At 42.1% G+C, this 25,514-nt stretch overlaps 1 protein-coding gene across 15 annotated transcripts in view; it reads right to left on the bottom strand.

The window, feature by feature from the left end:
* UNC5D (unc-5 netrin receptor D) overlaps nucleotides 1–25,514 on the bottom strand; it is a 641,211-nt gene that overhangs the window by 229,162 nt on the left and 386,535 nt on the right. For all 15 annotated transcript variants that reach the window (XM_086379671.1, XM_086379676.1, XM_086379681.1 and 12 more), the window contains one exon: nucleotides 7,216–7,319. In XM_086379671.1, coding sequence (XP_086235797.1) covers nucleotides 7,216–7,319 — 104 coding nt within the window. The remainder of the gene's footprint in view (nucleotides 1–7,215; nucleotides 7,320–25,514) is intronic.

The following is a 25,514-nucleotide window of genomic DNA, read 5'->3' as shown; positions in this document are numbered from 1 at the left end:
ATGTGATGGTTGGATGGCATCACCGACTCAATGGACATGAGTTTGAGTAAGCTCTGGGAGTTTGTGATGGACAGGGAAGCCTCGTGTGCTGCAGTCCATGGGGTCACACAGATTCAGACACGACTGAGTGACGGAACTAAACTGAATGCCATTCATAAGACTCCCCAAGGGATAAGGTAAAACCACAGATAGTTACCAGCTTCTGTAAATAACCAAAATAACCATTTATTTCCTCCATGCACTAGATTGTGTGTGCTCAGATGCTAAGGCATGGCCAACTCTTTTGTGACTCCATGGACTGCAGCCTGCCAGGCTCCTCTGTCTATGGGTTTCCCCAGGCAAGAATATTGGAGTGTGCTGCTGTTTCCTTCTCCAGGGGTCTTCCTGACCCAGGGATGGAAACCTTATCTCCTGCATTCATAGGCAGATTCTTTACCATTGAGCCACAAGGGAAGCCCATAAAAGATTATATGCAGTAGATAACAAGAGAGGAAGACAGGAAGCATTCTGGTGCTTCATCCTCTGATGAACTTGAAAGGCAAGAAAAAGGCACAGGCTTGGAGGAAGAGCTCATGGGCTGCCTGGGGAGAGACGGGCTGGTCCTAGCAGCATCCTTCTTCATGGGGCTAAAAGTGTGTTAAAAATCGCAAAGGTTTTCAATTTCAATCTGCATCCTCAACTGTAATGAAACCCTACATGTTCCTCTGAGAAGCAAAGTTCACGATGCTTTAGAAAAGAAGAAAATGAGAAGGAAGAACTGAAGCCACAATCCTCTCTACTATTTATTTAGTATTAGAAACTGTGCTAGATGCCTTGCATATTCTTGGGTTTTCTTCTTCTCTGGCTGGAGCAATCCTACAGGAAAAGTGTTGTTCCTATTTTCAGATGAGGCCTCTGAGGTTCAGGGTGGCCAGTATTTGCCATAGGTCATAGTGTTAGGAGGTGCTAGTCCGGATCGGACTGCAGTTTCACTCCAAAATTGTTACTTTCCCTTCATTATGCCACACTAAGAATTTTCAGTTCTCTACCATTTCCAGACTCCACGACTATATCTCAGGAGAGAGAACCCGGTGATACAGACATCATTATGCACTTATGAGGATATAACCGGGGCCCTTTATGACAATGAAATCTTTTGGGGTCATGGCCAAATGTGGGGAAAGTTGTAATAAGGGTGGAGACTACTTGTATTCTCTCCTCTTCATATGCCCCCTTTCATTTCCCTCCAAGGCACCCTCTCTGTAACTGAAGACATTCCATACTTCCTGTTTCCTAAGACTGCATCCAACCCAGGCTCCTGGTCCTTGGGAGCACAGGGGCTCCAGGACTGCCCTGCTCCCAGAGCCTCTATTCCCTCCGTGTTCATAAGTTTTATCGCCAGATGACCTATTTCAAACAAAGAAACAGCAATTAGAACAACTTTAGGATTAGCATATCAGCTGGAAGAGATTTCAATGAAAAAAACTATTTCTCAGGGCAGACTGTCAGGCAGAACAAGAAGATATGTTATTACTGGCCTAGGGGTCCCAACCAATCCTATCATCTCACTAAAAAGAAACACCAACTAGCAAAGAGAGGAAAAGTCTAAGCTTTAAGTTTGATTGACTCTGTGATCTGAAACCTTGGACAAGTTCCTGTAAGATGGACATGAAAATATCAAGAGCTTTCTAGCATCTCATAGCACACTTCTGCAAATTAAATTAAAAATAGAAAAGACTACTTAACACAGTGCCTGGCACACAGGGGCACTCTTTCTATTCTTATGCAAAGCACCTTGTCTGGTCGTCTAGATGGAGTTAGTTGCCAAGTATGTTCTATCTTACAGAGAGAAGGCAGAGGTGTCTTGTGAAAATAAGACTTGCTCCCAAGGTTTCTTTCAATATGATAAGTAGGAGACCTCCTATTCCACTGCAGGACAAGACCAGCTGGTACATCAGCTGGTTCTGACTGGACCAGTCACAACTCCTTCTAGTGATGACCTCTGGGACCCCACAGGAGGTGGGCAGGACGGGAACCAGGCTGCAGTGGAGCAGGTGGAACACAACCGGCTCAGAGAAGGTACCTTTGATGATATTTCACAGTGACCATTATGTAACTGATCAATTTCCGAGCAGTTTCCAGTTACTGCCATTCTGAAGAGTCATTAACGTTAGGATATTTGCATGACAAAGAGATCAGTAAGCACAATACTCTGCAATCTGAAGACCCCATGACAGGCACTGGCAGACATCCCCACCTCAAGAGACCCTGACCACAGAAGGTATGAACATTTTCACCTTCTTTCCCTATCTGTATCCATCTCTCTCACAGCTTTCTCCTCTAGATCGACCTGCCCTTCAACAAAAACACAAACGTTGGCGGTCATAACTAGTGTGTAAGCTATTGCTGAAACTAAAGAGCTGTAAATATCAGTGCACAGACATAGGTAGTATCCATCTCATAAATAAGTGAAATTTCAAAGTAACACATGTGTTTGGAAACCAGATGCTTTCCCACCTTAAGAAGATGCTATAAAAGCTTGTTAGGGTCCCACACCAGCCATTAACCCACAGTGCAGCTGAAACATTCTCCATATTCATCCATAATACAAAAGGCGGGAAACAAAGCTTCCCCTCTTCAGCTCAGAATTTCTGTTTTAAACCATCCTACAGTCACAGCTGTTCCTTGAAATGGCCCTCTTTCAGCCAGCCTGGCTCTGAATTTTATTTCTAATGATGTCCATGTGCTTAAAAATAAAAGATTATTAATATGTCAAGGGGGAGTGGAAAGTGGACTGAGTTCAAGAGTGGCCCCCTTCCCAAATTTCAAGCCCACACATAACCTGTGCATGTGACCTTATTTGGAAATAGGGTCATTGCAGACGTACTGTGACCAAGAAGATTAACACCAGGCATTACTGGATTGAGGTTGACCCTCATCCAATGATTCATGTTCTTGTAAGAGCCAAAATTCAGACATATTGAGATGGAGAGAGAGAGACTTCCCTGGTGATCCAGTGGCTAAGACTCCATGCTCCCAATGCAGGGGGCCTGGGTTTGATCCTCAGTGTTGAACTAGATTTCACATGCCCCACCTAAGACTTTGCATGACACAACAGAAGATCCCAAAAGACCTCCCATGCCACCACCAAGATCAGAGGTCCTGATGCTGCATCTAAGACTCTGCACAGTCAAATAAATAAATATTAAAAAAGAAAGTGATAAAAAAGATACAGAGAGAATAATACCCATTTGAAGATGGAGGCAGAGTCTGTAGTCATGTATCTACACCCCAAGGGCAGCAAGGATTGTCAGAAACCACCAGAATCTAAGAGACAAGCTCATTTTCCAGAACCCCCAGGAAAACTAACCCTGCCTGCACCCTACTTCAGACTTCTAGCCTCCAGAACTGTGAGAGAATTCAGTTTGACTGTTTTAAGTCCCGGTATGTAGTCATTTGTCACAGCAGCCCCAGGAAACTAATCCAGGAAGTAAATACCTACCAGCGTAGAAATCTGGCAAGAGGGGAGGCACCAGAAAAGAAAATATACTTTCATACTGAGAAGTCTGTATTTATTGTGTTCCTTCTTCCCCTGGCCAAGAACTCTCCCAAATACTGTTTTCACTGCCATCAGGGTGTGTGGCTACTGGAAGTTTTTCATATAGGGTTCTGCTCCTGTGGTTACAGCTGAAAATCACATCAGAATGGGGTGGGGTGTGATGGGGGAGGAGGGAGGCCCCAGAGAAAGGGGATATATATATATATATAAATATACATACACACACACACACACACACGTGTGCTTAGTTGCCCAGTTGTGTCCAACTCTTTGTGACCCCGTGGACTGTAGCCTGCCAGGCTCCTCTGTTCGTGGGAATTCGCTAGGCAAGAATACTAGAGTGGGTTGCCATGCCTTTCTCCAGGGGATCTTTCCAACCCAGGGATCAAACCCAGCTTTCCTGCATTGCAGGCAGATTCTTTACCATCTGTGCTACCATATAGCTCAACAGATGTTTGTGATATAGCAGAAAGTAATACAACATCGTAAAGCCACTATGCAGGTACGCTCAGTCGTGTCCTGCTCTTTGCAACCCCATGGGCTATAGCCCGCCAGGCTCTTGTGCCCATGGGATTCTCCAGACAAGAATACTGGAGTGGGTTGCCATGCCCTTCTCCAGGGGATCTTCCCTACCCAGGGATCAAACCTGCATCTCCTGCGTCTCGTGCATTGGCAGGCAGAATGTTTACCACTGAGCCTCCTGGGAAGCCCTATACTTCAATAACAAATAAACAAAAGAAACATAAAGTTGGAAAAAGGAACTGAGCCAATAGGGACAACTCATTTCCTTTCAAGGACAATGTTGGGGCAAGAAAGGTGGAGGGATGTTTTAAGAGCTGCTTCCAAATTCAACCCAAGTTCAGCCTTTCCCAAGTATTGAGTTGGCTAAAAGATTCCTTTGGGTTTTTCCATACAATGGTATGAACAATCTGAATGAATCTTTTGGCCAACCCAACAGTTGACCAGCTAGGAATGCTGCTTGCTTCCTAGAGGCTAATTCCTTCTCCAACAGGGATCTTCCCTCCCAACCAGGGCCCCAAAGAGCCTTGGGGTCCTTATAATTCCTAAATCCTTGAGCTCTCTGGGAAGACACTTCAATGTGTGTGTGTGCACGTGTACAAACTCATGGACATACTTATATATCAAGGCATATCTTCCCTTTTGGCTCTTACCCTACCAGGTTACACAATGCTTATCTTCCTCTTCTCTGTTCTGTATTTTCACTGTGTCTTCAAAGACCAAGTGAAGAAGGACATATACCCATTTTCTAACACTCAGGAGAAAAAACAAAAACAAGAGTCTAGTGGATTTCACACTTTGGTCTGGGCTGAGTCCCAGCACTACCTCCAATATTCAGGAATAAAGGCAAGAAACGACTTTTCACTCATATTCAACACATATTTATTGGACACCTGGATGTGAGAAGCACTCTTTTCTGTTCTGGGGATAAAAATATAAATATGGGACTTCCATGGAGGTCCAGTGATTTTAAGCCTCTGTGCTACCATGGTCTGGTAACTAAGATCCCACATTCTGTGTAGCATGGCCAAACAAATAAAATTCTCCTTGTGGAGGTTAATTCTAATAGAAAATAAGTTGAATAAATACAGTATGGTTGTGCTAAGAGCTAAGGAGTTAATAAATGCAGAGAAAGGGGCTTGCGAGTATACATGTAGGGTAAGGAACCAACATTGTCATCAGAGTGCCTTGAACAGGCCTCACTGAGCAGGAGGTATCTGAGCAAGCCCTGAAGGAAGGGAAAAAACAATATGGAGTACTGGAGTAACTGGAGTAACTGGGGAGGAGTGTTCCAGCCCAGGAGTCAGCATGGGCAAAGGTCCTGAGGCCGGCACGTGGCTGGTGCAGCTGTTGAAGAGTGAGGAGGCTAATGTGGCTACCGCAGGGCCGGAAACTGAACAACAGATGAGGTCAGAGGTAAGAGCAGGCCTGATGATCCTGGACCACATAAAGCATGAAAGTGGACTTTTCTTTGAGTGTCTGAGGAACTTTGGGAAGACTGAACAGCGTTATGACTTAAATGGGTGTAAGACCTTTCTTTGGTGGGTCATTGATCTGAGTATCAGTTTTCTTGCCCCTAAAATGGAAAGGCCATGCCAAGTAAATATCTAAGCTCTCTTCTAGGTGTAAAAATTGATTTTTAGACATCTAGACAATGTTTGGTTCCCACAGAACAGATAATAAAACCATGACCTTCTGCCCATCTTCAGTGCTCTCTGGTGCTTCAAAGTTGACACAGTGACCCAGCCCAGGCTTGGCAGAGAGCCTGGTTATAAGAGATGGTGTGATTATAGCAAACGGCTGGTACCTGAGTGAGTCCCCCAGGAACACGTGGGATGTCCTCAATTATACCCACATTCACCCGGCCCCATTACACCCAGCCACCTGTTCCCCGCCTCAGAAATCTAGGACACTGTCTGTACAGAACAAGGCGGCGCCCAAAGGAGATCAAATATCTGTTTGCTTCACATTAAATACAAATCTAAAAATAAGCATTTTCCTTTCTCATCATTTCGCATCACGCATGGAGAGTTCACTTTAATTTTCAAGTCCGTTTACTTCATTTCAGGGAAGTTTGGGAGCTTTGAATAGAATCCACCCTGCAGGCTTCTTGTCTGGATCAGCAAGTTTGTCTGTTTTCGGTTCCCCTTGGAACATTTTACTCCTCTGTCCTTCCAAATGCAAAATCCCACAGCAATGCACAACAAAGTCTCCTGTTGTTTTAATATCTCTACTTCTTAGTGAGGAAACCACGACTCTCAGGACCTTCCCCTAGCTGCTCAGAGAAGAGTCACAGCTGGCCTCTCTACTGCTGGACTCAGACCTATGTTTGCATATGTACTGGGTTGGCTAAAACATTTGTTTAGGCTTTTCCATCAGCTTATACAGGAAAACCTGGATGAAGTTTTCGGCCAACCCCCAAACAGGACTTTATCAAGCAATCTTTGTACTTCTGAATAGACCCCACAATATTATCTTAATACCCATATTACGAGTCTGTCAGAACCTCTTTTAATAGTGACTGAAAGAACACCATCCCCACCAGCACAGTGTGTTATTAATGATAATTATAGCCTAACCATATGATAGAAGCTTCTGGAAAACCAGCAAGGAGCAAAAACTATGATGACTCTGGATTCCTACCACCTCACTGCAAACGACAGATAACTGATCAGAGATCTGTGACCTCCAACACTTTGTGTGTCCCCCACGCCAGCACAGCACCTAAAACATAACGAACACTCCAGGGTTGTCTGTTTCGTAAGCAAATGAAGGATAAGTGCAAACACCCGTGCAACTTGGCACTGGAGCCTGACCGCCTTCTTTCTACACTGTTTTCATGTGACTTTGCTGTTAGATGGATCTAGAAACCAATGTACAAAGCAGAGTGCCCAGGGTGACGGATGAGGCCACAGAGCAGGCACCGGCATCACCGAGGCCCCCAGGAGGAAGGGCACAGAACAATTTCCACCCAAACTGGCTGGCGAGAGCTTAAGAAATTAGAGAGACAATTTCCTCTTCCAGCTTATTCCCATCAGCCGCTTCACCATCTTTAGCGGTTGGGTCCAGGCAGCAAGAAGGCCTGGCCCAGGCTGGCTTACATCTCCTGTGAGCACACAGGACTCAGTCCCCCGTCTTGGGAACTGGCCTGGTCTTACCTCCGCAGCAGGAACTCCCTCGGGCGGCCGGCAGTGTAGCACAATCATGCCTTCGATGGGTACCTCCCTTCCCTGCGGGTCTTGCTCAAAGTTTTTCCGTAAATCTGCAAAGAATGGGAAAGACATAACACTTTGGGGCCAGGAAGATCCACATTTGCTCCAAAGATGATAAAACAGTGAGCTTACTGTCACAGTCTAGACACACACACACACCCCTGGTTTCAGGAGTTCCAGAATCTAAGAATCCTTTTCCTGAATATTCAAACACATTTCACATAAGCCTTAACCAAACTGTCCCTAATGTTCTCTACTGATATGATGGATAGAAGATTTACTAGGAGAGCAGGAAAGAAAAACTCATTACTTCATGAGTCTTTGCTAGCATTATCTACTTAGCATCTGATAAAATACTTGGTCTAATAAATTGCCATCCACAGCTATTATGCATCTGAGGTGCTCGTGATTTTATTAACTAAAGAATGCATTATTAATCTGTAACCTCTGCATTCCCTTCGCCCTCTAGGGACCTCTAGAAGATGGTAATAGTGTGTGATTACCTATTAGTCTTTTATTTGTAACCAGGGAGAAGAGGCAACATTCAACCACAACAAAATCTATAACCTATCCCACCAAACATATAATTAAAAAATACAACGCCCTCCAGTCCAACAACAACGCTGGGCATCCATGCAGTGCCTTTCATGGAAGACTCCAGGCTCTCTGCAAACAAGCTGCACCATTAACCTCTTACACATAGAAGGGTGACATTTGGAGGGGTTAATTGGCTTGCCAGTGGTCACAGAGAGTATCAACGCCAGGGATGGGGAAGAATTTACCACGTGTCCAGACATTAGTCTCTGCGTACTCACCAGCAAATCTTTTTCAGGGGAAAGGACACACAAGGGGACAGTTGAGAAAGAGAGAAAGAGTATCATTTGCATGGTTTTCCACTTAAGCATATGCTTCATTAACAAGAGTGGGAGTTGGCCTCTACTTCTTTCGGAGGTGTCATAACAACACTTTGATGATTGAAACCCACAAGCTTATTTCTGCTGTCATTTGAAAGCCTGGGACAGTGGAGTGAAGACAGTTTGACAAGCCTTCCTCAAGACTTGCTCCTCCCTCCCGGACAATGTATTTTTCTTCAACTAAGGATCTCAAATTACAGGCTGTGGATTTATTGATTTAATTTTCTTTAGTGCTTACAATAACATGAAATATGTTCTCTGTAAAGAGCAGAGCTTCAGAGTCAGTTACATCTGTATAGATGGTATAAATACATTAAACTTGCTTTTAGCAAGTCAGAAACACGCCATGAATAACAAGCCCAGCAGTCCATGTATTCACTTTCTTTGGAATTTTACTCTTAATGTTTTCCTTCCCAGAGGCGACTGATGTCTTTTTTCAGCAGAGCTGTCTATTTGGAGATCATCGTGAGTGTGTGTGAAGCCAAGGATCTTACAAGGACTCACACTGTAGGCAGGTGGCAGGATCTATTTTCCCGTTTCTCTGCTATCCTCCCAAATTTTAAAGCCAAGCTTCCATCTATTAGAGATCTGTAAATTGCCACGGCAGATCTGCAAATTGCTACAGCCTTTATAATTCAGAATTTCTGATTCCAAGTTTGAAGAAGTTCACATAATTGATAACAAAACTATGAGTGATGGGGATGTGAATAAACCTCAGAATGAAAAATCTCATGTTTCCTGCACAATTGGACCACAAATTCTCCTTTGCTTAAAAATCCCCTTTCCAGGAACGTCCCTGGTGGTCCAGTGGTTTAGAATCTGTGCTGCAATGCAGAGGATGTGGGTTCACTTCCTGGTTGGGGAATTAAGATCCCACGTGCCATGGGATAACTAAGCAGGTGGGTTACACCTACTGAACCTGCAGACCAAACAAAAGACCTCACAGAATGCAAAGAAAACCCTATGTGCCACAACTCAGCCTGACGCAGCCAAACAAATCAATAAATAAATTTAAAAAAATCCTCTTTCCTTATGACTAATTTACTCATCAGGACTACAGTAAACCCCCTTATTCATGGGGTTCATTCCAAGAACCCAGTGGGTGCCTGAAACCACAGATAGTACAAATCCTATATATCTTGTTTTTTTCCTATGCATACATACCTATGATAAAGTTCAATTTATAAAGCAGGCACAGTAAGAGATCAACATACTAAGACTAAAATAGAACAATTATAACAATACTGAAATAAACGTTCCATGAATATAGTCTCTCTCAAAATATCTTACTGGACAAATTTAACGCTTTTCCATCTTAACTGAACACTTCAGTGTGGTGGCTGTAATGTTTTTAGTTTGAGGGGCAACAGTAAAACTAACAAGGGTTTCTTTTCCCTTCTTCACCATTTCATGGAGAGAAGATTCATGCTTACTATAGATCTTAAGAAGCTCAGCATAAAATTTTTCTTTCCTTGCTAAATCCTTATTAAGAACTTTCACTTTTTCACTTAAAGAAAGCACTTTTCAGCATTTCTTTGGTATACCTGAATTTCCAGCATCACTATCCTTACGCTTTGGATCCATTATTAATTAAAACAAGGGTTACTTGAACACAAGTACTGTCACACCAGGACAGTTGATCTGATAACCAAGACAGCTACTAAGATTAACGTGCAGGATACACTGGACGAAGAGATGATTCACTTCCTGTGCAGCATGCAGCTGGATGGCAGGAGATTTCATCATGCTATTCGGAAGAGCACGTGACTTAAAACTTACGAATTGTTTATTTCTGAAATTTTCCATTTAATATAAGGTTGATGTGGGTAACTGGGTAACTGAAACCACAGATAAGAGAGATGACTCTGTATTGAAAGGAGCCTGTTGCAGAGCGTGGGGGACTCTTACATGACACATTGGGTTGCTAATGGAAAGAAACGGTGGTATTTTTGTGCCTAATTCTGTTTGGCTTGTTTGCTACTTTTTCCTGTTCTTTGATTGCTTTGTTTTCGAAAAGGAAGTCTTACCCAGTGCTGCTACACAATGATTGCAGTTTTGACAACACCAAATAATCTGCATTCAACCCAATGAAGCACAGAAAACAGAGAGTGGGAATTTCTATTTTGTTTTATACTATTTCTATTTTGTCTTCTATTTCCTTTTCTTTGCTCACTAGAAATGGAAATGGTAACAAAATGCAGAGTTTTTGGGTATTTCCACACATCAGCAAATGAGAAGAAACTAGACTTTAGTCGTTTTTCCTCCACACTGCTTAAGGAACTAGCTAAGCAAATATAAAGAAAGGAAAACCCTGAGAATTTCTCTGGTGGTCCAGTGGCTAAGACTTGGTGCTCCCAAAGCTGGGGGGTCCCGGGTTCAATCCCTGGTCAGGGAACTAGATCCCATGTCCTGCAACTGAAAGATTCCACGTGCTGCAACGGAGACCTAGAGCAGCCAGTTAAATAAATCTTAAAAAAAAAAGAAAAAAGAAGGAAAATCCCGTATTGACACTGGGATATAGGAAAGGGTATTGTCTATAAGCAAGAAGTTAGGAGAAATTTCTTTTTGATCTCATACAGTCAGGATCAGATTGAAGAAAGGACCCACATGACACCCTGATCTTTCCAATTGACATTGGCAATCACTGTTGAAGTTTTGCAACAAGAAGTATATATCCACTTCTAAATGCGGAGATAGGACGATTAAAGGCAGAAGACAGAGGGTCAGGCAACAACTGTGGTGTCATAAACATGGATCCAACTCATCAAAGGCAGCCCACCACACACCAGGTGATCACATCAAGTAAGAAACCCAAGTGTTAGAGTTCTGGCTTGTGCCTAATACTGGTGGCAGGAACTCTGGTATTTTTGATACCCAAGGAGGACAAACATACCAGACAAATTCCAGAGAGCTACTAAATATACCAAAAATTATAGAAATAAATTCTTAGACATAGACATAAATGATTTCAGCTCTATGATTCTCATCATAGGTCACTCAATCTAGTTTTGCTGTTTGTTTGTTTGCTTAGGGTTTTTGCTTGTTTGCTTTTGATTTTGTATTTTTCTTGACCCTGCCAGGCAGCTCGCAGGATCTTAGTTCCCGATCAGGGATTGAACCCAGGCTCCTGGCAGTGAAAGAAGTGAGTCCTAACCACTGGACCGCCAGGGAATTCCTGACAACTTCTGAATTGGCAAACTAGATACTTTGATCACCTAAGCTAGTTCCAAGGCTTGAAAGATTCACAGAGAAAACTGTATCAATTCTAACAGTAGGAAAAGCATCCCCAGTCTTGCAAAAAGAATCACACTACAAATGAAGGAGACAAACTGCAGACTGAAATGGTTTCCCCTAAGACTGGAAACAAGAGGCATTTTTGGAGAACTTCTAATTTAAGTTATTTAAAATCAAAAGGAAATAGTAACTGAGAATCTACAGTAGAGATTTATAAATAGGATAACATCTGAGATTAAGAAAACTGCCACTATGCATGAAAAACAAAACAAAACTGCTGAATTAGAAATATATGTCATGGAGACAGTAAACAGCATACTGAAGATTGCTGAAAATCGAACAGAAGACAGATTTGTCAGGATCCAGGCAAGAAACAGGAAGCACACAGTTGTTTTAACAGAAAATATTAATGTAAAAATTGAAGGGCTAAATAGGCAAAAGGGGAACTCCTAGGAGCTGTTCCCATCCCAGGGAGGGGGCGGTGAGGGAACCAAAGGAAGACACTGAGGTTAGAGAACTTTGAAGCTTAGAGAGGGCTCTACTCTCCAAGGAGAGGGCACAGCGTGCTGGCGCCTCAGGAACTTGCAAGAGGGAACCAGGACTTAAGACCTAGACCTCTGAAGAAGGGCTGGTGGTGCTGGCATCTCTTGGAGGAGAGGGATGGGGTGCAGCACATAAAAAAGCTGGATCTGGAATTACTTTAAAAAAGTAAGTGGGAAGCAAGAAGCTGCTGCCACTTCTATATAGAAATTCTGCTGGGATGATGTTGACAGAGACAGAAAATGAACAGAAAGAAGCAGCCTTCCCTTCCTCTTTCACTCTGTGGTCCTCTCTGGCGCCCCCTATTGGTGGAACCTTACAGGGAGCTAGGGTCTGGCAAGGGAGTCCTAGCCCTAGCTTCAGAAAATACAAACCATTCGTTTTAGAGATGGCAGTAGCTTAGTATCCAGCAGACCCTAGTTTAAAAAATGTTTTCCAGGAGAACTCTAATAATTACATATTCTATCTCTGTTTTCCTCACTTGATCATCAGTTCAATGAGTATGGGCTTTATGTCTGAGATACTCATTCTTACAGTCCCAGTGCCTTCTGATATAGGAAAGGTTCTTAGTATCAATAAACATAAGTTGAACACATGAGCTAGGAGGAAATGACGAAATGATAAATGAGTTTGCCAGAAAAAGGATAAAACAAATAACAAAAGAAAATGTTGAGTTAGAGAAATACAATTTAAATACAATAGTTCGTTTAGAAGGATACAGTAAGTGTAAAGAGAATAAATGATAATTAAATTAATAATGATAAAATGCAGTCTTCTCTGAGTTGAGAAAAAACTTGAGTTTGCAAAAGAGCTCACTGGATACAAGGCAAAATAATTTGGAAAAGAAAAACTGTTCTAGGTATATTATAGTTGAAATTTTTAACAAAATTTCTAAAACTGTAAAAAATAATTTTACAAGTATTTTACAATAAATAAACAGAAGTAACTAAAGTTCTCATACAGAATTAACACTGTTAAAACGTCTTTTATCCAAAGCCATCTTAGATTCAATGCAATGCCTATCAAAATCCCACTGTCACTTTCACGGGAAAAGAGAAGAAATTCTAAATTCAGCATGGAACCACAAGAGACACTTAAGAGCTAAAACAAACTTGAGAAAAAAGGACAAAGCTGGAGGCATGACATTTCCTGGTTTCATACTACACCACAAAGCAACAGTAATCAAAACAATATGGTATGGGTATAAAAACAGGGAAATAGATGAATGAAATAGAAGCGAGAGCCCAGAAATAAACCTTCATATATATGGCTAACTGATGTTTGAAACGAGATACAAATGTACCAAATGGGAAAAAGACAGTCTCTTCACTAGTGGTGCTGGAAAATTTGGATATATGCAAATGTAAAAGAATGAAATGTGCACGAGAACCCTTCCCTTATATCACACACACAAGTTAGCTTGAAATGGATTGAAGACTTATACATAAAAACCTGAAACTATGAAACTGCTATAGGAAAACAAAGGGGGAAAAAAAAACTCCTTAACAACATTTTTGTATATAACAACAAAATCACAAGCAACAACAATGACTATATAAAATTAATTGACTTATGTGCAGCAAAAGAAATGATCAACATGAAAGGCAACCTGAGGAATGAGAGAAAATATTTTCAAACTATATATTTGATAGGGCATTATATCCAAAATATATAAGGAATTCATTCAACTCAACAGTAAAAACACAATGACCCAGTCCAAATAAAAAATGAGCAAAGGACCCAAACAAACATTTTTCCAAAGAAGATGTACAAATGGCCAGTGGGTACATGACAAGGTGTTCAACATCACTAACCAGAGAAATGCAAAAATCAAATCCACCTCACTTCTACCAGAATAGCCAATAACAACCCTTGTTAGGGGCTAATGCAGCTGATGACTTTCAGTTGAAGCCAGCATTTATTTACCATTCTGAAAATCCAATGGCCCTTAAGGAGGATGCTAAATTTACTCTGCCTGAGTAAATTATAACAGAACAACAAAGCTTGGATAATAACTCATCTGTCTACAACCTGATGTGCTGACTATTTTAAGCTCATTGTTGAGATTTCATTGACAATGTACCTGGTCATCCAAGAGTTCTAATGGAGAGCCACAATATTAATACTGTTTTCATGCCTTCAATAAAGCAAAGCACACTGAAATGAGGTTATGTCTGTATCTGTCTGAATTGTTAGTCTGCCACTTACAAGCACCTTGACTTGATAAGTATCTTTATTTCTCTTTGCCTCATATTCCTCATCTGGAAAATTAAAACATACTAATTTCTGTTACATATAGTTGGGTCTGAATTATATGCTAATATGTGCAAAATCCTTTTAAGTGCACTGGGTGCATGAGTTCAGTTCAGTTGCTCAGTTGTGTCCAACTCTTTGCGACCCCATGAATCCCAGCACACCAGGCCTCCCTGTCCATCACCAATAGGACTTAATTAAGGTCACATCTATCATCATATCCTATTATAAAGCCATGACTATTAAAAGATCTTGTCATTAATCAATATACAAATTATTTATAAACTACAACACCTTTCAAAGGCACTCAAATAAAAACATAACTTAGCATATGATATATACTAAATATTATATACTTATACTGATATGAGTGAGTGAGTGAGTGAAGTCGCTTAGTCATGTCTGACTCTTTGTGACCCCATGGACTGTAGCCTAACCAGGTTCCTCCGTCCATGGGATCTTCCAGGCAAGAACACTGGAGTGGGTTGGCATTTCCTTCTCCAGGAGATCTTCCCGACCCAGGGATTGAACCCAGGTCTCCCACACTGTAGGCAGATGCTTTACCGTCTGAGCCACCAGGGAAGATCCTTATACTGATATACAATGTACAAATTAGGATGGCCGTTTGGATAAAACGATAAAGTGAGATCTATATCTTATTTCATACCAAAGTAAATCCCATCTTAATAAAAATATTATCTACAAAGCCACAGCAGTAATAAAATACTTATTGGATCTTAAGTTAGGAAAGCCTTTTCTAAACCCAAAATTGGAGGAAGAATACCTTAGGAAATGATCAGCAGATACTGTCTTGTCAAAACTGAAAACTGTTTTTACCTAAAAGACTACAAGAAAAATTTAACAGTCTTAATATATTATAAAGGGCACTTTTGGAACAAAGTGAGAAGGATAAATACCCTAAAATAAAATGTCAAAGGGGCATGAAAACATAACTTACAAAAGAAGGACACAAATGAATAATAAACGATATTTAGAAGCGCCAATGTCACTAATTGTTACTGAAATACTAATTTAAAAAGTGTCAGTATGTCTCTTTACTCTTCCAAACAGCCTCTGTTTTGTTTGTTTCTTTGTTTTAAAGGATAGTTTCCAGTTTTAGAAAGAGTATAGAGAACTGAATGAAAAGAGCCTCTTGAAAGTGAAAGAGCAAAGTGAAAAAGTTGGCTTAAAACTCAACATTCAGAAAACTAAGATCATGCTCTAGTCCCATCACTTCATGGCAAACAGATGGGGAAACAATGGAAACAGTAACAGACTTTATATTTTTGGGCTCCAAAATTACTGCAGATGGTGATTGTGGCCATGAAATTAAAAGACACTTGCTCCTTGGAAGAAAAGTTATGATCAACCTAGCAGCATATTAAACAGCAGAGACATTACTTTGCCAACAAAGGTCTGTCTAGTCAAGGCTATGGTTTTTCCAGTAGTCATATATGGATGTGAGAGTTGGACACTAAAGAAAGCTGCTGCTGCTAAGTCGCTTCAGTCGTGTCCGACTCTGTGCGATCCCACAGACAACAGCCCTCCAGGCTCCCCGGTCCCTGGGATTCTCCAGGCAAGAACACTGGAGTGGGTTGCCATTTCCTTCTCCAATGAATGAAAGTGAAAAGTGAAAGTGAAATCGCTCAGTCGTGTCAGACTCCTAGCGACCCCATGGACTGCAGCCCACCAGGCTTCTCCGTCCATGGACTTTGCCAGGCAAGAGTACTGGAATGGGTTGCCATTGCCTTCTCTGAAAAAAAGCTGAGCGCTGAAGAATTGATGCTTTTGAACTGTGGTGCTGGAGAAGACTCTTGAGAGTCCCTCAGTCTGCAAGGAGATCTAACTAGTCCATCCTAAAGGAAATCAGTCCTGAATGTTCATTGGAAGGACTGATGCTGAAGCTGAAACTCCAACACTTTGGCCACCTGATGCGAAGAACTGACTCACAGGAAAAGACCCTGATGCTGGGAAAGATGGAAGGCAGGAGGAGAAGTGGACAATAGAGGATGAGATGGTTGGATGGCATCACCGACTCGATGGACATGAGACTGAGCAAGCTCCGGGAGTTGGTGATGGACAGGGAGGCCTGGCATGCTGAAGTCCATGGGGTCACAAAGAGTCGGACACGACTGAGCTACTGAACTGACTGAGTGACTGAGAGAACTGAATAGCCTTAAACATTGCTAGGAGAAATGAAAATGGTTAAACATGAAACCTATAACACATACCAAATGTCCTTAAAAGTTAATTTAGGAGTTCATTATCTAATAAATTAATACTGGTATATTCATAAAACCAAATATTATTTGGCAATAAAACAAAGGATGGGTACATGCTACAATGTAGAGGAATCTTGAAAACACAATGCTAAATGAAAAAAATGAATTAGAAAAGGCCATATATTGTATGATTTCATTTATTAAATAAAAAAATGTCCAAAATAGGTAAAGACATATAGTGAGAAAGTTGATAAGCATTTAATTAGGGCTGCAGGTGAGGTGGGGGGGAGGGCTGGGAATGCTTCTATCTTATGACGTGATAAAAGTATTCTCAATTGGACTCTGGTAATAATTGCACAGGGCTTCCCTGGTGGCTCAGTGGTAAAGAATCCACCTGCCAATGCAGGAGATGTGGGTCCAATCCCTGGTCTAGGAAGATCCCTTGGAGATAAAAATGGCAACCCACTCCAGTGTTCTTGCCTGGAAAACCCACTGATAGAGGAGCCTGGTGGGCTATAGTCCATGGGGTGACAAAGAATTGGACACTACTTAGCAACTAAACAATGATGATGATCACACAATTCTGAGAGCAACTAAACACTATCAAATTGTACGCTTTAAATAGATGAATTAATTGCCAAGTCATACGGATTAAATCTCAGTACAGCTATTATTAAAAAGAGTTCATTTATATGATTCAGTAATTCCACTACTAAAATTTTCTAAGAAAACTATTAAAGAGCTATATAGAAAAATGTAGCATAGTGATATTCTTCAAATCATCATTTAAAATGCTGAATGACTGCTAATAATCTAAATATTTAATCATATGGGAATGGTTACTATCTTTTTGTGCATTCATATAATGTAATACTATGCCAACTTAAAAAAAAAAAGCTCAAAGGGTATTTTAAATTACAAGTAAACGTTTGAATAAATTACTAAGATAAAATGGTATTCAGTGAATGATCTCTTTTATCTATTTTTTAATATATAAGGATGGTACTCCTCCAAATGTAACAATTATCTTTTTATAGAATGCGTTCATATCCAAATGAAAGCAGGTACATTTGCTTTAGGAACTTGTCTCGGTGGGTAGCCCTTCTCTTAATTTGCCTCCAGGTTTTCCATAAATGTGTGACAGCCTCATTCAGAATTCACTCCCACTGTTGGTCATGGCCAGACACTGTGCCAGGCAGCACGGGTACATTACTGAACTTGCCGCAGACCCTTCCAGCCTTCCGACAGCATACACTCCAGCAGGGAGGATAGATACGAAACAAGCCTGATGCCTCTGTAATAAAGATTCCGCCTGCAATGCAGGAGCTGCAGGTTCGATCCCTAGATCGGGAAGATCCCCTGGAGAAGGAAATGGCAACCCAGTCCAGTATTCTTGCTGGAGAATCCCATGGACAGAGGGGCCTGGTGAGCTACAGTCTGTAGGGTCGCAAAGAGTCAGACACGACTGAAGCAACTTAGCACGCACTCAAGAGGTACAGGGATGAGCGCTGAAATAGAGAAGTAGAAAGTTCCATAAGACTGTATTACAGTAGGGCATACCTTAAACATTAGAGGAAAGTGTTTCAAAGAAAGGTATCGGTAGGAAGAGGCAGAGCATCTTACAGGCCTCCGCCAGACACACTATACCTCATTTACTATTTCCATCAGGCTTTTACTGGCTTAAAACATTGTTTTACATATATGTGCTCTCTAGTTTCTTTCTTGCAAGTCTCTGCAAAATGCCTGCGTAGCTACTCCTCTCCCCATAAGTTAGCACATCCCATAAGGACACTCTTCATTAGACTCGGTCTTCTATCCATATATATTGAGAGGGTAGAATACAAATACATTTCCACCTTCTGGTCTCACTGATACTCACATCATCTGTGGAAAGAAAAAATAATAATTTCCCCATTATTTTGCAGAAGGGAACTGAACCAAGCTGCAGACACACACACACACACACATCGAGATTGAAGATTTAAAAATGTTTAAATAGCAACTGGTATGGGATTACTATATATGTTACAGGAAAAGCCCTAAAGAGAAATCACTCAGCATTTCAAAGATTTGCTACTGGATAATTATGGGAATATTCATTATATTCTTCATCTGTTTCTGCATTTTCTAAAATTTTCTGTGATGAATGTGGATTTCTTTTACAGCCAGAAAAAAGAAAAATAATGTCCCAAAAAAGCCCCTCTTTCCTACAAGTTGTCAAAAGATTCTTTAAACTAGACCAAACTGAATCAGAAGCCAGGGAAGAAGTACATTTTGTTTCATTTTATTGTACCAAGTTTCACTCCTACGGCATCTATTAAAGAAGGAAGCAAGAAGGACTATATTTTTCAGTCTTTGGTACATGCTGAGATAGTCATCCTAATGTGATTTTACTTATGGAAATCTCTGCAGATAAAAAGATCTTTCATCTGTTTGGTTCAATGCCTCCCTTCAGTACCCGGGAGGGTATACAGTGGTCACTCAATAAATATTTGCTGAATGGATAAATCGATCAGTGAGCTTCCATGTCAACTCATTTAATGATTACTATATACTAATATACCGCATACGTCTCCAATAGATAAATGTACTAAATTCTGTTAAAGCAAAGCTTGTTCATTCTCATCTTCACAGCTAGTGTGAAGGATACTAGCAAACATCAGTGCTGATCAATCTGGAGCATCACTCTGTCTGCTTCTGCTGCCTCTTCACCTTGTCCCCTGTTCAGTCCCTCAGCAGAAAGCCAACAAGGCGCACGACCACTGGAACCAGAGCAGGGAAGAGGAGGGAGAGGTAACAAAGCAGGTATTTGGCTAACCTGTAAATCATACAATCAGCCACGAGATCAACCAAGCAGCCGTACTTGCCAATAAGTGGTCCATCTGGGCCAGGCCACGGGAAGCAGCCGCCTCCCTTTCCTCACCTTCTGCCCTGTTTGGCCTTTTTCTCATTTTCCTTTCATGCTACTATGTTAGAAAAGTCACTGTAGCACGGAAAAATCAATAAAAATTCAATTCCGAATAATAGTTCTTTGCAGCTCAGAAACACCAGGGAGTTATCGGCTCATTCAATGTTCTGGCAGTTAATGCAATGAAATAAAAATAATTTACTCATTCAAACCAAATCAGCCAGTGAAAAATCATAGTCTTTTTTTTTTTTTAATAGTCATAGTCATTTGTTAAGATTGCAGGAGGATGGTACAAAGTCCCATTAGTGCCCGAATACACTGGCATTCAAATCAGCGTCACATCTTTCCCACCCATATTTTACTAAAGGAACAACAAACCACATTTGTCATACATAAAAGGAATTTGTAACTTAGCCAACTACAGATCATTTGTTGTAATAAAAGGGCCGGTTCACATGCAGAACAGATGGATGCCAGCAAAAGGAAAGTCAAGGCTTGGTGCCCTCAATACTCCAGCCCCTGATGGTTAATACCTGAGAAGTCAGTTCCTAACTCCAGTTCCCAAAGGAAGCACAGAAAAGGCTTCCTGTCGGGTCAATTCTTTCTTTGGTGATAATCTCCTTGTATTTTGGTACATTTACAGATGCTTCTCTTGCCAGCCTGGCTTCAACTCTCTGGCTTACTTACATCTCTGAATTCTGCCCATCCTTGACACACTAATCCATGTTGATGCCAGGTGGCTCCTTGCTGTCATTTGATGCCCTGGCTGTGAATCGTCTGGTTCTGACGTTGTGGTCTTTCTGAAGGACAGCCAGCCCTAAAGGACAATTCCACGTGTAGATTTCTCTGTCCTAAGATTTCTGAAAAGTGTTGCCTTAACTTATTCTTTGGTCGCTAAGTCACATACAACACATTTGCAACCCATGGACTATAGCTCCTCCAGGCTCCTCTATCCATGGGATTTCCCAGGCGAGAGCACTTGAGTTGGTTGCCATTTCCTTCTCCAGGGGATCTTCCTGACTCAGGGACCGAACTTGCGTCTCCAGCATTGGCAGGCAGGGTTCTTTATGACTGAGCCACCAGGGAAGCCCACAACCTTAACTACTGCTGAGTAAATCTGGCAGCAAGAGGGAAGGAGGGACAGCTTAGATGAAAGCTGCATTGTGTGAACCTTTCCATGTTCCCTCTGATCCCACCTTGGTGCTGGGCAATGCACAGTCTCTATTTATTGGGACATCAAGGGGTTTGGATGATGCCAGGGGTCCTGTTGTGCAGAGGCTACTCAAGACTGCTTTTCTGAGCCACAGAATAACGTTGGGGCTCCATTAGCTCCCCTGTGCTCTGCAATTCCTCTGCTGTTAAATTGCCGTTGTCAATAAATCGTTTTATAACTAGCACGGTGTGTCATTATCCCTTTCAAACAAGTAGCAGAGTTTGTCAGGCAACAGTGGTGTTGGAAGGCAGCATCCTGCAGCAGGGACACATTATGGTGAGAAGAAACAGCTGCAGTTTCACAAAACGCTTTGAGTACTAATTTAACCTGATCTCTATTGAGCCATTCCCAACTCAGCGCATTCCATTGTATTTGGCTTCTTTTGTTTACAAGGACACAAAAACATCCATTCAGATTCCATCAAAATTTTAGGATTAACTGAATATGAGGAAGACTCAGTGTTGAGTCCAAGACTCCCTGGAAACCAAGGAAGACGGCACACCAGGCTTGGAGGACAGAATACGGATCACAAAGTAAGCAGATAAACAGACTGGAATATAGCCAAGCAAGGGGGTAAAGAGAGTCAATGCAATTCTGTTAACAGGGTTATTTCATACTCCTTTTAGCACAGACGTTGTGTCCCTCCTAACCAACTGCTTTTCATTCTTTGTGTTTTTAATATTAATTTGTTTTTAGCTGCATCCAGTCTTGGTTGCATCATTCAGGTTCTGTTGCAGTGCACAGGCTCAGCACTTCTGGCATGCGGGCTTAGTTGCTCTGCAGCATATGCGATCTTAGTTCCCTGACCAGGCATTGAAGCTGAGTCCCCTGCATTGTAAGGCAGATTCTTAATCACTGGACCACCAGGGAAGTCCCTCTGTTCTATCTTAATGGCCTCTGCTTATCTGTTAATTGTATTTACTCATGTCTTGGCTTCCCTGGTGGCTCAGATGGTAAAGAATTCACTTGCAATGCAGAAGGCTTGGGTTCGATCCATGAGCCAGAAGATCCCCTGGAGAAGGGAAGGGCAACCCATTCCAGTATTCTTGCCTTTGGACAAGAACCCCATGGACAGAGGAGTCTGGCGGGCTACAGTCCATAGGGTCACAAAGAGTCAGACACTACTGAACAGTTTACAATTTCACTTCACTTTCTGGTATCTCAGGATCACTATTGCCTGCTTCTTTTAACTGTTATCTTTCCCCTTCTGGTGCCTCTATCAACTCCCAATTCTCCTTGAGGATCAAGTCAAATTCAGAAGAGCCAGAATCCACAAGTACACAATCACTTTTCCCTTCTTGAGTAAGTCTCTCATTGTGAGTCCACTCATAGCAGCTAACCGGCCCAGGTGTGCATTCCTGGTCCAGCGGACCCGACAGAGGACTTAAGTGCGACACAGCGTAGCCATCTACGCTTAAGAAGGCTCTCAGTACCACTTCTCTTAGCAGGACGATAGGTGGGGACTCCACAAGGCAACTATACCTGCGGAAAATGTCAAAGGTTTGCTTTATCTCCAGGTTCCATAAAAGGCAATTTCTGTGTATTGATTATATTGATTTGGGCTATGTCAATACACAAAGGACAGCTGAAGCAAGACCTAAATAGCACATCTGAACAAAAGTTATCAGGTGAAAACACAGGAATTCTCTGCTTCTTTGTTTTCAAGATATTAAATCAAATTAAAACAAAGTTAATACCTCACATTCTGTAGCTTTACATCACGTTCTGCTGAGAGCTATGGGAACAAAATACTGGTAAGTTCCACCTTCTTTCTGTTTGAGAATATTACTGTTCTCCTGGTGGTTTTAATGGGAAAATTAAGCTTTAGGTGAATGCAGGAATAGCCACTGAAACAAGTGCTTTTTAAAAAAGTTGAAGCATGGTTGATTTACAGTGCTATGTTAATTTCTGCTAGACAGCAAGGTGATTCAGTAATTTTTATATATATATATGTATGTATGTATGTATGTATGTATGTATGTATAGAGAAGGCAATGGCACCCCATTCCAGTACTCTTGCCTGGAAAATCCCATGGATGGAGGAGCCTGGTGGGCTGCAGTCCATGGGGTCACGAAGAGTTGGATACAACTGAACAACTTCACTTTCACTTTTCACTTTCATGCATTGGAGAAGGAAATGGCAACCCACTCCAGTGTTCTTGCCTGGAGAATCCCAGGGATGGGGGAGCATGGTGAGCTGCCATCTATGGGGTCACACCGAGTCGGACACGACTGAAGTGACTTAGCAGCATATATATATATATATACACACACACACACATATATATACACACACACACACTCTTAAAGAAATTCTTTTCCATTATGGTATATCAAGGATATTGAATATAGTTGCCTGTGCCAGATAGTAAGACCTTGTTGTTTATCCTATATATAATGGTTTGAATCTGCTAACCCCAATCTTCCAAACCATCTTTCCCCCACCCGCTTCCCCTTGGTAATCACAAGTCTTGAACAAAAGTGCTTTTGATAGAGAAAAAAGCAGTGCAGTCCTAGGGGCCATTGACTAGACTCGTCTGCTCAGTTCTCAAGAAGTAGATAGCAAAGTGGCTCTCCTTATCCTTCTACAGTCAGGATTCACCATCTGTAGTGCTGCCTGAACCTCTTGTCCCCTACAAGCAGCCCTAGAGCTTATCTTCAGCCCAGCATCCTGATGAGCACGTGAACACCAAACAAACTCCAAGGTCGATGGGACAGAGTCTTAAAAACAACACACGCAGAAGAAATTTTCCTGACTTTGCCAGGTGCCCTCCTAGTCCTCCCCCAGAAATGAGAGGGATATGAACTAGCAGAGTTTAAGATGACATGACTTAAAAAGAACCTAATGCTTTCAATACTCACCATCTCATTGTAATTCAGTACTAGTACTACAGAGAGATGGAGGGGCGGGGTGCAAAAAAGAAGGGAGAAAGAAAAAAAGAAAACGCCAACCTAGCAGCAAGAAGAAATACATTTTTTATCCTGCATTTTTAGTGTTTTGATTCTCCCTTTTCCCTAGTTCTCCCTGAGGCCTGGAAGGTCGATCAGGACAAGATGTGGCCATGTGTCTTAAGCCCGTAAACGCTGCAATAAGCCACTAACTAGCTAGCACTCTGTTTTCTGCTCGGCCCAAGTGAGTGGAAGAAATGAGAGTGGCATTTTGCCTGACCTTAAATAAATCTTGCCTGAACAGGAAGGATCTAAGAGATCACTCCAGCCAGAAGTTGTTCACTATGTTGGTTGCTGCTGCTGCTGCTAAGTCACTTCAGTCGTGTCTGACTCTGTGCAACCCCATAGACGGCAGCCCACCAGGCTCCACTGTCCCTGGGATTCTCCAGGCAAGAACACTGGAGTGGGTTCCCATTTCCTCCTCCAATGCATTAAAGTGAAAAGTCAAAGTGAAGTCGCTCAGTCGTGTCCGACTCTTAGCAACCCCATGGACTGCAGCCTACCAGGCTCCTCCGTCCATGGGATTTTCCAGGCAACAGTACTGGAGTGGGGTGCCATTGCCATTGCCTTGCAAGCTCTGTATTTCATATTAAGTCTTACAAAGAGACTAACAGATAATGCACATAAAACTAAAGCTCACAAGTAAGAACCAACTACTCAGAGGTCTGCAGCACTCTTGCCAGGAAAAAGGAATGACAATGGCTCTGAAGTAGTGACAACTAGGGGTACTTGAGTAATAAAAGAAGTCACCAGGGCTGACGCAGGGAAGGAGAGCATTTTGGGGCAAGGCAAGGTAAGAGCGGGCTAGCTAATCCTATGGAGCCAGTATCATGGAATCTGGAAATCCAATGGGAGAAGTTCAGCCAAGGGAAGAACATGATATGACTTGTATGTTTTGTTGTTTAAGTAATTTTTCTGGCTGCTGTGTGGAGAATGGATTTTAGTATGGCAAGAAAGTGAGCAGAGAGATTATCGCAGTAAAGAAATAACCAGATGGGGGGAAGTGGGCAAATTTAGGATGTGCTGTGGATACAGATGGGGTGGGACTTGTTGCTGGATGGGATGTGACTGAAGGAAATAGAAGAGTCAAGCATGACACCCAGGTCTTGCCATGAGCCCTGAGGCACCATTACTGAACTGGAAAATTTGGGGAGAAACACCGGTTTGCAGCAGGGCTGACAGGGTGAAAACCAAGAGTTTTCTCTGGGACATATTATGTTGAGATGCCAACTAGATATCTGAGTGAATGTATCAGGGAGGCACTGAACAAAGTCATCAGGAGATGAGGTGCAAGGTCAGGGCCGAGGAAAACCAATGTATCAACAGATACTCAACTGCGTGGTGGCTCAGCTGGTAAAGAATCTCCCTGCAATGCAGGAGATGCGGGTTTGATCCCTGAGTGGGGAAGATCTCCTGGAGAAGGAAGTGATGGCCCATTCCATTATTCTTGTCTGGGAAATCCCGTGGATAGAGGAGCCTGGTGGGCTACCATCCATGGGGTTGCATAAGAGTCAGATGCAACTAAGTGACTAAACAACAGACAGACAGACAGTACTGGTGTTAAGGAGTGAGAGATATCACCTAGGGAAAACCTGTGGGCGAAGGAGAGACTTAAGGGTATTCCCATACTTAGAAATGGGAAGAGAAGGAGGAATCTGCAAAGAAAACTTGACTTGTGGACAGTGGGAAGACAGCAAAATCACAAAAGCATTCCTGGACCCTACTCCTAGACGTTATGATTCAACAGATCTTTAACAAAGCCCAGGAACCTTAATTTTTTTTAAGAGCTCCCTGTATGCTTCTCCTTGTAGGCTGCAAGTTTTAGGAGACACTCGACTAGAGGACAAAGCTGGGTAGATGCCAAAACTCAAACCCAGCTCTTGTGACCTTTTAAAATGAGCTTGTCTAAATGTCATGCTTGTATTAGGATCCATCTATTCCTCAAATGGTTAACACCATTGCTGGTGATCTAGATTTTTCGTCTGCGGTCAAAATTTTGGACAGAGGCATCC

The sequence above is a fragment of the Bos grunniens genome, chromosome 27 (genome assembly GCF_055505025.1).
Source record: "Bos grunniens cultivar Pamir isolate PY7600 chromosome 27, Bosgru_T2T1.0, whole genome shotgun sequence".
Classification (NCBI taxonomy): domain Eukaryota; kingdom Metazoa; phylum Chordata; class Mammalia; order Artiodactyla; family Bovidae; genus Bos; species Bos grunniens.
This window is presented reverse-complemented; position numbering and strand designations above follow the sequence as displayed.